We start from the raw sequence: 12,899 nt of genomic DNA on the forward strand, positions 1-12,899 counted from the left end.
CTCTTCTATTATTATGTCCCAACAGCACCTCCAGGACCACCAACTCCAAAAGTAACAGACTGTACCAAGTCAACTGTTGATCTAGAATGGATTCCTCCACTTGTTGATGGTGGATCTAAGATTACAGGCTACTTTGTTGAGTACAAAGAAGAAGGACAAGAGGAATGGGAGAAGGTATGTAACGTATATATGAAGGGTATACTATAAATAAACAGTATGAGTGTGTATGTACACATTTTCACATTTGTGGGTTTACTTTGTGTTTACTTACCAGGTTAAAGACAGGGAAATCAGAGGTTGCAAGTTTGTTGTTCCTGGTCTGAAGGCGTTTGCACTCTATAGATTCAGAGTAAGAGCTGTGAATGCAGCAGGTGTTGGAGAACCTGGTGAGGTTGCAGAAGTGATTGAAGTGAAGGACAGAACAGGTAAGCATCATTCACATTTAAGTTTTTTTGTTTGTGTGTGTTTTATGTGTAATTTATTTTATACCTTATCTATCTTCATTTTAGTTCCCCCTGAAGTGGACCTGGATGCAAGTGTCAAGGAAAAGATTGTTGTTCATGCGGGTGGGGTAATCCGCATCCTGGCTTATGTATCGGGAAAGCCTGCACCAGAAATTATTTGGAATAGAGATGATGCTGTTTTGCCAAAGGAGGCTGTTGTTGAGACCACCTCTATAAGTTCAGCTCTGGTTATCAAAAACTGCATTAGAAAACACCAAGGCATTTATACGCTGACTGCTAAAAATGCAGGTGGAGAGAGGAAGAAAGCAATCATTGTTGAAGTATTAGGTAATTTTTATTCCAATCTAGTGTATTCATGGTATTAAGGCATACATTTACCTTAGTTTAAACAGAAACCATGTGACGTACATTTCAAAAGACTAGGGGTCTGAACCAAAATATTTTACTTGACATACTTGGAATATCGGCACACTTCATATACTTTTGTTTTCCTTACAGATGTCCCTGGTCCTGTGGGCCAGCCCTTCTCTGGTGAGAATCTTACCAATGACTCTTGTAAGCTGACCTGGAGTTCACCTGAAGATGATGGTGGCTCAGCTATTACCAACTACATAATTGAGAAGAGAGAAGCTGACCGTAGAGGCTGGACTTCAGTGACATATACCGTCACTAGATATAATGCAGTGGTCCAGGGTCTTATTGATGGCAAGGGTTACTTCTTCAGGATTGCAGCTGAAAATATTATTGGAATGGGTCCATTTGTTGAGACGTCAGCTCCAGTTGTCATCAAAGAACCAGTTTGTAAGTCTTGTTTATTTGTTTTCTTCAGTGTTTTATTTTAGAAATGTCCTGGTCTTTGATTCTTTGAGTTATATCTCTTGTATTTTAACTTTAGCTGTTCCTGAGCGGCCAGAAGATCTTGAGGTCACTGCTATCACAAACGAATCAATCAGTGTGGCATGGAGACCTCCAAAATATGATGGAGGTTCAGAAATTACCAGCTACGTTCTTGAGGCTCGCCTTGTCGGAAAAGACGTCTTCAGTCGAATTGCCGCAGACAACAAATTAATGGATCGTAAATTCACACATGTGGGTCTTAAGGAAGGTGCTTCTTATGAATTCCGTGTTAGTGCTGTAAATGCAGTCGGCCAAGGCAAGCCTTCTTTCAGCACCAAACCAGTAACATGCAAGAAAGAATTTGGTGAGTATTCATTTGCATTGTAATCCATATGTTCAGATTTTTAAAACAGATTTTCAATACATTTACTTTGTATTATTTGTTCTACACCACTATTCCTCATAACAGAACCACCAGCCCTTGATCTTAGCTTCCGTGACAAGATTGTGGTTCGTGTTGGGCACACTTGCACAATTCAAAGTGGATATTCAGGCAAACCACGACCAACTATTAAATGGCTCAAAAATGATGAGGACCTTCAAGCCAGTGAGGAAATTGCTCTTGCCAGCACAAATAAGACTTTGTGCTTGACTATTGAAAAAGCAAAACGTGATCACAGTGGAAAATACACTGTGGTTTTGGAAAACTCCATAGGCTCACGCAAGGGCATTTGCAATGTTACTGTTGTCGGTAAGCTGATGTTCACTTTATGTCATGCATTCAATTTGCAAACTTAACTATAAATTCTGTATATATAATGTTTGTGTGTTTTCTTAGACCGACCACAGCCTCCAGAGGGTCCTGTTGTCTTTGATGAGATCTACAGAAATTACATGGCCATTTCTTGGAAGCCCCCACTGGATGATGGCGGAGCTGCTATTTCCAACTACATTATTGAAAAGAGAGATACCAACAGGGATCTATGGATGCCTGTTACAGAATCTTGCACAAGAACATCATGTAAAGTTCCTAAATTGATTGAGGGTAGAGACTACATCATTCGAATCTGCGCTCAGAATACTTATGGCATTAGTGATCCATTACTGTCTGCTGAGACAAAAGCAAGGGATGTTTTCAGTAAGTAACCGTTTCATTTGTATTAAGTCATGAAATTATGTTAACGTGTACAGGTTCATTTAGGATCAAGGGTCATTCTAATGTTTTCAAATTTCTAACATTCACAGAGGTTCCAGATGCTCCTAAGGCACCTGTGGTAAAAGAAATCTATAAAGACACAGCACTGATTTCATGGATCCAACCAGCTGATGGTGGCAAACCAATCACAAACTATATTGTTGAAAAGAAAGAGACCATGACCAACATGTGGGCCCGTGCTGGAAAAGAACGCATTTTCCCTAACACTGAATACTGGGTTCCTGATCTTCTCAAGGGATGTGAATATGAATTCCGTGTCATGGCAGAAAATGTAATTGGAATTGGTGACCCCAGTCCACCCTCAAAGCCCATCTATGCCAAAGATCCTATAGGTATGTATCCAACATCTTGATAGCAAGATCTTACATTTTTAGCTTTCAGCCAGTGGATACCAAGTGCTTATAAATGATGCCAAATGGCCTAACAATGGGAGGGCAAATGCACTCACATGAATTTGTCGTGTTTTTAAACAATATGACTTTTGGGTAGCGTGTGATCCTTAGTTGTTTAGTGAGTGATTCCCAGCTTTATTTAAATCTGTTTATATTTTACATGTTGTATAAAGTTAAAAAAATTATCTTCCTTTACAGTGATCCCAAGCCCACCTGTGAACCCATTAGCAGTTGACACAACAAAAGAGTCTGTCAGTCTGTCTTGGCAGCCACCCAGAGACTGTGGCAGAGGCAAAATCTTTGGCTACCTCATTGAGTATCAGAAAGCTGGTGATGAGGCATGGCTTCAAGTTAATCAAACTCCTGATTCCTGCCAGGAAACTAAATTCAAGGTTATTGGCCTTGAGGATGGTGAACTTTACAGATTTAGAGTGAAGGCTGCCAATGCTGCTGGAGAATCTGAGCCTGCATATGTCCCAGAGCCTGTTCGAGTACAAGACAGACTTGGTAATATAAACTTAGATATAGATAAGTTATTGCATTTATTAGTTATTTAGTGATGACTGCTATGACATTAAATTATTTATGAAGATGTCTAAATTGGTCTTTTTTTATGTTTATAGAACCCCCAGATATTCTTTTGGATATGGGAATGCCTCGGGAGATTAAAGCAAAGGCTGGAACCCATATTAATATTATTGCTGGAATCAAGGGAATACCTTTCCCAAAAGTCACATGGAAGAAAAATGATGCAGATGTTCCTACAAAAACAGATATTGAGACATCTGGAACAGCATCCAGATTGAATTTGCGTTTTTGCACCCGTGATGATAGTGGAGATTACACACTTCATGTCGAAAATCCAGCAGGATCAAAAACAGCCACATGCACTGTGCTTGTACTTGGTAATTTTATTTAATTTACTTTTTTAAATAATTTATTGAACATCTGTTACAAATATAACTTTTTATCTCCTGGCAAATTCATTTGTTGTGCTGTTTGCTTGTTAATATAGATAAACCTGGACCAGTTCAACATCTTAGAGTGTCTGATGTCAGAAGTGATTCTGCCCAGCTTTCTTGGAAAGACCCTGAAGATAGTGGTGGTACACGCATCACTAACTTTGTTGTTGAGAAAAAGGATGCCACATCTGCACAATGGGTGCCAGTCTGCTCAACATCTAAAAAACGCAGTATGATGGCGAAGCACTTGATTGAGGGGACGTCATACATGTTCCGTGTGGCAGCTGAAAATCAGTTTGGAAGAAGTGAATATGTTGAGACAACTAAACCTATCAAAGCAATGAATCCCTTGTGTAAGTATGCCTGATAAAATTACTCAAACCTTCAAATATTTTCTTTAAAACTCTTAAGAATAATTGTATTAATTATCTGCATATTTCAGTCCCACCAGGTCCACCAAAAGACTTGCATCATGTAGATGTTGACAAAACTGAGGTATGGCTTCAGTGGAATTGGCCTGATCGCACAGGAGGAAGTGAAATCACTGGGTTCTTGGTGGAGTATCAAGAAGAAGGTGAAAGGGATTGGATTGTTTTTAAGACTGTCAGCATTCCTGAATGCCATGTTACTGGGCTGGTAGAGGGAAAGACCTATAGGTTCCGTGTAAAGGCAGAGAATGCAATTGGCTTGAGTCGACCAGACACCACTGTGCCAGTTCTTTGTCATGAAAAACTAAGTAAGATGACACTTTCTATATATAACGAAATATGTTATATTATTATTTAGGTAATATATTTACACTATTAATCTTTTCATTATTCTTTACAGTGGCACCCATTCTCGAAATTGATGTGAAGCTGATTGAGGGCATCATTGTAAAAGCTGGAAGCACTATTAGATTGCCTGCCATTATGAGAGGGATACCAGTACCCACTGCCAAATGGGTCGTTGATGGAGAGGAAATCAAGAGTGAAGGAAATACCAAAATTGACACAGACAGCTTCTCCACTGTTCTTAGCATTGCTGAATGCACAAGAAATCACACAGGAACCTATATCCTCACAGTGTCTAACTCAGCTGGGAGTAAGACTGTTGGTCTTAATGTCACAGTACTTGATGTTCCCGCTGCCCCCATTGGTCCTGTAAATATCCTTGAAGTCACCCCAGACTCCATGGTCATTGACTGGCGTCCTCCCAAAGATGATGGTGGAAGTCCAGTAATGAACTATATTGTTGAGAAGAGGGAATCTAATAAGGAAACATGGGGAGGAGTCAGTTCTGGTAGTACTTCCACAAGGCTCAAGATTTCACGTCTGCAAAAGGGAGCAGAGTATATTTTTAGAATTCGTGCTGAAAATAAAATGGGAATTGGCGCACCTCTTGAAAGTGCACCAACTGTAGCCCGGCATCAGTTTGAGCCCCCTAGCCCTCCTGGAAAACCAATTGCTTCGGAGATTTCTGAGGATGCACTCACACTTGGATGGACAATGCCACTGTTTGATGGTGGTAGTCCAATTAGTGGTTACATAATTGAACGTAGACATAAGGGAGGAAAATGGATTCGGGTGAATAAAACCCCTTGCAAGGACCTTAGATACAGAGTGCTTGGACTTTTTGAAAGTAATGAATATGAGTTCAGAGTTTTTGCTGAGAATATCGCTGGCTTTAGTGGACCCTCTCCTATTTCAGATCCTGCCAAGCCTTGCAGACAAATTACTGTTCCTGGACCTCCAATCAACCCAAAGATTAAGGACTACAGTTCCACACATGCTGACTTAGTCTGGATCAAACCCACAAAGGATGGGGGTAGTCCAATTTTAGGATACATTGTTGAATGCCAAAAATTAGGTGGAGATTGGGAGAAGAGCAATATGGATGATCTGATTAAGCAGTGTGCTTACAGGGTAAAGGGACTAACAGAGGACACTGAGTACAGGTTCCGTGTTAAAGCAGTCAACATGATTGGAGAAGGTGAGACACGGGAAGTCCCAGAGTCACTTATTGCTAAGGACATCCTTATTCCCCCAGAAATTGAATTGGATGCCACATGTCGTGATCGTCTAACTGTCCGTGTTGGACATAACATTAATATTATTGGATATGTGAAAGCAAGACCTGATCCTAAAATCACGTGGAGCAAAGGTGAAAAAGTTTTGGAAAAAGACAAAAGTACAACTTTTATAAATAACTTCCCAGTAGTGCAGATGCGCATCAAAGAGGCAAACAGAGCAGATCATGGAAAGTACACACTTAAGGCTGTTAATGATTCTGGAGAGGCTTCAGCTACTATTACAGTAAATGTACTTGATAGACCTGGACACTGCCAGAATCTTAAGTTGACATATGTAACTAAAAACTCTTGCATGGTATCCTGGGATGCTCCTGAGGACAATGGAGGCACTGAGATTACAAATTACATTGTGGAATGTCGGGAGCCAAGCATAAGAACCTGGTCAATGATCTCATCTGACTGCACAAATCGCATGGTAAAGGCAAAGCTCATGGAAAATCATGAGTATTTATTCCGTGTGTCTGCAGAGAACAAGTGTGGTCCTGGACCACCAACAGAAACCAAAACACCTATTCTTGCAATTGACCCACTTCAGAAGCCTGGTGAGCCAGAGAACTTCCATGTTAGTGATATTGGAAAGAACTTTGTTTTCCTTAAATGGAGAAAACCTGATTTTGATGGTGGCAGCCCTAACTTGGGTTACATTTTGGAGAGAAAAGCAAAGGATGCTGAGGAGTGGGAACAGTTACATAAGGGAGTCCTAAAAGAGAAATTCTTCATGGTAGACAAATGTGTTGAAAATCAGACCTATCAGTTTAGAGTGAAATCTACAAACGATGGAGGAGAAAGCAACTGGGTTAGGACATCTGATATCATTGTCAAAGAAGAAATTCAGAAACCAGTTCTTGACCTGAAATTTGCTGGTGCCATTGTAGTTAAAGCTGGTGAATCAGTTAGACTTGAGGCTGCTCTAAGAGGTAAACCACAGCCTGAGGTTACATGGTTGAAGGACAAGGCTACGGGTGATAACCCAAGGATCAGTGTTGACACTGGATCAGATTACTCTAAATTCCTCATGACTAAATCCAAACGTAGTGACACTGGAAAGTACACTATCACTGCTACAAACTCAGCTGGAACATTTACATCATATGCCAATGTTACCGTTTTGGATATACCAGGACCTGTCAGGGATTTGAAAATTTCGGGCATTTCCACAGATAAGTGCAGAGTTGTATGGGATCCTCCAGAGGATGATGGTGGTTGTGAGGTGGACAGCTACATTGTTGAGAAATGTGAGACCAGACGAATGGTTTGGTCCACTTACTCTGCCTCTATCATCACCAACTACTGTAATGTAACTCGCCTTGTTGAAGGTAATGAGTACATTTTTAGAGTCAGAGCAGAAAACAAAATGGGAACGGGTCCACCAATGGAGAGTAAGCCTATTATTGCTAAGACGCAGTACAACAGACCTGGCCCACCTGATGCACCAGAAGTCACAAAAATTGCTAAAGATGAGATGACTGTGGTGTGGGCTCCTCCTGAAAGTGATGGTGGAAAGTCTATAACTGGTTACATTCTAGAAAGAAAGGAAAAGAGGGCTGTTCGATGGGTTCCTGTCACAAAGAGCCCTATCACTGAGAGACGCATGAGGGTCACCAATTTGATCCCTAACCATGAATATCAATTCCGTGTCAAAGCTGAAAATGAAGTAGGATTGGGCGAACCAAGCAAACCATCTAGACCCATCACTGCAAAGGATCCAATTGGTATGTACAGGCTTTTTAACTTTTATCCATTTATGTTGGAATAATATTGTATCTGTAATGTATATAATTATGTTTTAAACTAATCTGAGATTTTGTGTAACATTTAGAGCCCCCTGGTCCTCCTGGCAGTCTTAAAGTAGTTGACAGCACAAAAACATTGATTACACTTAGATGGGCAAAGCCTGTGTATGATGGTGGTGCTCCAATTATTGGATATCTGGTTGAAATGAGGGATAAGGTTGAAATGGAGGGCGAACAGGAAAGAGATCCAGAGGAGGGTTGGAAGAAATGTAATATACCCGGACAGCTTGTCCTAACTGAATTTACAATAATTAACTTAGATGAGAGAAAGGAATATGAATTTAGGGTGTCTGCTCAAAATCAAGTTGGCATGGGCCGCCCTGCAAAACTCAAGGAAGCTGTGTCACCAAAGGAGATCAATGGTAAGGTTCTGTTTACTTTGTCACTTGTATGGTAGTTCTCAATTCAGTACACTTAATTAGTTTTTATTTGTTTTACCACAGAATTTCCAGAGATTGATCTTGATGCCACACTAAGAAAAGGACTTACCGTTAGAGCAGGATGTCCCATCAGGCTTTTTGCTACTATTAGGGGAAGACCAGCACCTAAAGTGACATGGAAGCGCTTAGGTGTTGATAACGTTATTAGGAGGGGCCATGTGGATCAGATTGACACAATGACCTTCCTTGTGATACCCGAGTGCTCCCGTGAAGACTCTGGCAGATATTCTTTGACACTTTCAAATCCGTCTGGAGAAAAAGCTGTATATGTTCGTGTTAAAGTCTTAGGTAAATTTAAATGAAAGCAAAAATGTACTATTTTAAATGCAGTTCAAATGAGTGATGGGGATTTTGTTCAATTGTATAAACTTGCTTCTGATGTTTATTAACAGATACTCCTGGTCCTGTTGGCGAACTGGAGGCAACTGATATCACAAAGACAACCTGCCAGCTTGCTTGGCTACCTCCAGACAATGATGGTGGTAGCCCTATTCTAAACTATGTTGTTGAGAAGCGTGAAGTTGACAGGAAAACATGGACAAATTGCACAAATGACTTAAAGAAGACAAGCTTTAAAGCCACAAATCTGACACCTGGAACTGAATATTATTTCCGCGTTATAGCAGTTAACAAATATGGACTCGGTGTGCCTCAAGATTCTCCAAAGTCCTATATGGCTACAGATCCCAAGAGTAAGTCTACGATTCACAATATAATGTATACGTATACAGTTTATATTAATGTATTATTTCAGAACAAATGTTTGGTAAAAAAATAAAATATTTTTTGTATTTACCTTGTAAAGGTGAACCCGATCCTCCAAAGAAGATGGATGTATTGGAAATTACTAAAAACAGTGCAACTCTTGGGTGGCTGAAACCACTTCGAGATGGCGGTTCAAAAATAAATGGCTACATTGTGGATTACCAAGAGGATGGTAAACCTGAGGATAAATGGACATCATACTCAGTCGTGAAAGACTTGTCCATTGTTGTAGCTGGACTGAAAGAAAACACTAAATACAGATTCAGGGTAGCGGCAAGAAATGCAATAGGATGCAGTTTGCCAAGAGAAGCTGAGGGCATCTTCGAGGTCAAAGAACAGCTGAGTATGTATCTAAATATGTTGTTTTTACCCATTATTCATCTGCCCGTTATTCATGTATTTAATCATTTATTCATTACTTACCCTATGAATTATGAACATTTGTTTTACAGTGCCACCAAGGATTATCATGCCTGAAATTGTTACAGCAAAGGCAGGGTCTAAACTTATAGTTGAGGCTTTTGTGTCTGGAAAACCTACACCAGTCTCAAAATGGAAAAGAGGAAGTGATGATATAGTTACATCTGATCGTATCTTTATACAAAAGACACAAACCACAAATGTACTTATGATCAAGGATGTAACAAGGAAGGATAGTGGTTACTACAGTCTTTCAGCTGAAAATAGCATATCAAAGGTCAACCAGATCCTCAGAATAATCATCATGGGTGAGTTACATCTGAAAAAGGTACAGTGTGCGAAAAGTCTGTCAAGTACAAATTAATTGCAATAAGTTTATTTGTATAATTTTTTAGACAAACCTGGTCCTCCAGAGGGTCCTGTAGAATATCTTGAGGTGGATATAGATGCATGCACTCTTGCGTGGAATTCACCTACTGAAGATGGTGGCAGCAACATCACTAACTACATTGTTGAGAAGTGTGATGTGAGCAGAGGTGACTGGGTCATGGCTGCATCTTGTACCAAGACCAGCTGCAGAGTTGGAAAGCTCACTCGTGGCACAGAGTATGGTTTCCGTGTCCGTGCTGAAAATCGTTTTGGAATTTCAGAACCAACTTATGCAGAAAAAATGATCGCTAGACATCCATTTGGTAAGTACCATACTCACACATAGTCACATACAAACAAATTCACAGGTTTTGGCTTTAATTACAAAAATACAAACTTTCACATTTTTCAGATCCACCCAGTGAGCCAAGAAACTGTTGTGTCAAAAAAGTCAACAAGGAATTTGTTGTGTTGTCCTGGGAAACACCAGTCACCGATGGTGGCAGTCCTATCATTGGATATTCCATTGAGCGCAAAGAGAGAAATAGCCTTCTTTGGGTCAAGGCAAATGAAGTCCTTGTTCGTTCAACTGAATATACATGCTCAGGTCTCATTGATGGTCTAGAGTACACGTTCAGAGTGTCTGCTGTCAACAAGGCAGGACAAAGCAAACCAAGCAAGCAAACAGATTTTATCACTGCAAGAGCACCAGTTGGTATGTGTGAAAAAAAACACTGGTCTTACTTACATTCAAATGTTTTAAGACATGCACTATTTATAAACAATATTAATTTTTCATTTTTTAGATCCACCTGGTAAACCTGAAGTTCTCGATGTGACAAGAAATTCAGTTTCTCTTGTCTGGAGTCGTCCAAAACATGATGGTGGTAGCAAACTCATTGGTTATTTTGTCGAGTCTTTGAAACTTCCAGGTGACAAATGGGTGCGTATCAATACAAGCTGCCAAAGTGTGCCAAAGGAAGAATACATTGTCCCTGGACTTGAGGAGGGAGCCCAATACAAATTCAGAATAATTGCAAAGACAGCAATTAATGTCAGTCTGCCCTCAGAAGAATCTGATGCTATCACAGTTATTCCTGAGAATGGTAAGACTTATATTTCACTAATCATGTAACAGATCTGTGATGATTGACAACAAACTAAACAAGACTTATTTTTCATTTTGTATCATTTCAGTTCCACCAAGGGTTGAGATTAGCCTTGAAATGAAAAACTTAATTGTTGTCAAAGCTGGAGCAAATGTCTGTCTTGAGGCAGAGGTTTATGGCAAACCAATGCCAAAAGTCTCATGGAAGAGAGACGGTGTTCCATTGAAGTTGGTTGAAGGAATGAAAATGACTCAAAAGATACATCTTCACTGCCTGGAGCTGTTCTCTGTGACAAGAAAGGAGTCTGGAGAGTACACAATTGTTGCTGAGAACCCAAGTGGAACTAAGTCTGCTAATATTAAATTGAAGGTTTTAGGTGAGTAAACTTGCAAAAAACACATTTTCTTCTAAAAAGTACATAGACATTGTTCTTGGTACCTTGGAACCATTGTGCAAAACAATTTGTGTTGCAGACAAACCTGGACCCCCAGCGTCAGTGAGAATAAGCCATGTTTTTGCAGACCGGGTAAAACTCAGGTGGGAGCCACCTATTGCAGATGGTGGTTCTGAAATTACAAACTACATTGTTGACAAACGTGAAACAAGCAGAGCCAACTGGGCACAAGTTACTGCTAACATTAGTGGTCATATAACAGACTGTTCTGTGGAGAAACTGATTGAAGGCCATGAATATGAGTTCCGCATCAGTGCTGAGAACAAATATGGTGTTGGAGATCCAATTGTGACTAACTCTGTAATCGCAAAGAATCCATTTGGTAACATTCTATTCTTTCTTGTTTCCATTTTAAATGTCACTTATAAAACGCACATACATTTTATTTAAAAATAATAATAAATGTGATACCAATACATTTAACCATCTTAAATCTTTTGATTTTCTAAATTCAGATGTTCCAGGACCATGTGAACCTCCAGTTATAACTAATATCACCAGGGATCACATGACTGTTAGTTGGAAGGCCCCTGCTGATGATGGCAAGGCACCCATTCTTGGATACATGGTTGAGAAGCGTGAAACTCAAGACCTCAACTGGGCTAAAGTGAATAGAAGACCTGTTATTGACAGGACAATTAAAGCTGGAGGCCTAACAGAGGGGTCTGAGTATGAATTCAGAGTTATTGCCATAAATAAAGCTGGTCTTGGCAAACCAAGTGATCCATCTGCTGGTGCACTTGCACTGGACCCAGTGTGTAAGTCAAGTTGATTTCTTCAAACAATATTTAAAAACATTATTTTCTAAATTTTGTTGTTGAGTTGTTGTTACATACGTTGTGGTTTCACCATAGATCCTCCAGGACCACCTGCTTTTCCAAAGGTCATTGACTCTACACACAGTTCAATCAGTTTGTCCTGGTCCAAGCCCGCTTATGATGGTGGATGTGAAATCCTGGGCTACCTTGTTGAGTTCAAGAGAGCAGATGCAGAAGATTGGTTGAAGTGCAACTTGCCAAAGAATCTTCAGGCAACAAAGTTTGTTGTTACTGGTCTCTTGGATAAGACTGAGTATGAGTTCCGAGTTTCTGCTGTAAACAGAATTGGATTTGGGGAGCCAAGTGAGGTTCCTGATAAACATATGGCAAAGGACATCCTACGTAAGTGTTTATAATCTTACTTAATTTTCAAAGCAAACTGCATTGTGAAACATTCAATATCTATTTTCTTTTTATTTGCACAGTTCCACCTGAGGCTGAACTTGATGCAGATCTCAGAAAAGCCCTAGTTTTACGTGCTGGAGTCACCATGAGAGTTTATGTGCCTCTGAGAGGGCGTCCTGCTCCAAAGGCAACATGGTCAAAGGTCAATGCCAATTTGAAAGAGAGACAAGGTTTTATGATCACGACAACTGATTGGGATACCTATCTTTATTGTGAGGACATCAACAAATATGATGCTGGCAAATATGTCCTAACCCTGGAAAACAGTAGTGGTACCAAGTCATATACCATTGTTGTCAAAGTACTAGGTAAGATGCCTTTCAAAAATGTAAAGTATATATTTAACTGTATTACATATCTAACTACAATGCAACAAAAATGTTC

General features: G+C 39.9%; 1 protein-coding gene across 9 annotated transcripts in view; it reads left to right on the forward strand.

Annotated features, from left to right (window-relative positions):
• The window catches only part of ttn.2 (titin, tandem duplicate 2), a 174,128-nt gene that overhangs the window by 115,706 nt on the left and 45,523 nt on the right, over window positions 1-12,899 (forward strand). For all 9 annotated transcript variants that reach the window (XM_073812031.1, XM_065252143.1, XM_065252149.1 and 6 more), the window contains 26 exons: window positions 26-174; window positions 275-425; window positions 510-791; window positions 963-1,265; window positions 1,360-1,665; window positions 1,771-2,052; window positions 2,140-2,439; window positions 2,547-2,849; window positions 3,108-3,416; window positions 3,533-3,814; window positions 3,925-4,224; window positions 4,314-4,607; window positions 4,700-7,654; window positions 7,762-8,097; window positions 8,179-8,463; window positions 8,568-8,867; window positions 8,981-9,283; window positions 9,393-9,668; window positions 9,756-10,052; window positions 10,142-10,444; window positions 10,536-10,835; window positions 10,927-11,214; window positions 11,312-11,614; window positions 11,748-12,050; window positions 12,147-12,452; window positions 12,536-12,823. In XM_073812031.1, coding sequence (XP_073668132.1) covers window positions 26-174; window positions 275-425; window positions 510-791; window positions 963-1,265; window positions 1,360-1,665; window positions 1,771-2,052; window positions 2,140-2,439; window positions 2,547-2,849; window positions 3,108-3,416; window positions 3,533-3,814; window positions 3,925-4,224; window positions 4,314-4,607; window positions 4,700-7,654; window positions 7,762-8,097; window positions 8,179-8,463; window positions 8,568-8,867; window positions 8,981-9,283; window positions 9,393-9,668; window positions 9,756-10,052; window positions 10,142-10,444; window positions 10,536-10,835; window positions 10,927-11,214; window positions 11,312-11,614; window positions 11,748-12,050; window positions 12,147-12,452; window positions 12,536-12,823 — 10,104 coding nt within the window. The remainder of the gene's footprint in view (window positions 1-25; window positions 175-274; window positions 426-509; window positions 792-962; window positions 1,266-1,359; window positions 1,666-1,770; window positions 2,053-2,139; window positions 2,440-2,546; window positions 2,850-3,107; window positions 3,417-3,532; window positions 3,815-3,924; window positions 4,225-4,313; window positions 4,608-4,699; window positions 7,655-7,761; window positions 8,098-8,178; window positions 8,464-8,567; window positions 8,868-8,980; window positions 9,284-9,392; window positions 9,669-9,755; window positions 10,053-10,141; window positions 10,445-10,535; window positions 10,836-10,926; window positions 11,215-11,311; window positions 11,615-11,747; window positions 12,051-12,146; window positions 12,453-12,535; window positions 12,824-12,899) is intronic.

The sequence above is a fragment of the Paramisgurnus dabryanus genome, chromosome 15 (assembly GCF_030506205.2).
Source record: "Paramisgurnus dabryanus chromosome 15, PD_genome_1.1, whole genome shotgun sequence".
Lineage (NCBI taxonomy): Eukaryota > Metazoa > Chordata > Actinopteri > Cypriniformes > Cobitidae > Paramisgurnus > Paramisgurnus dabryanus.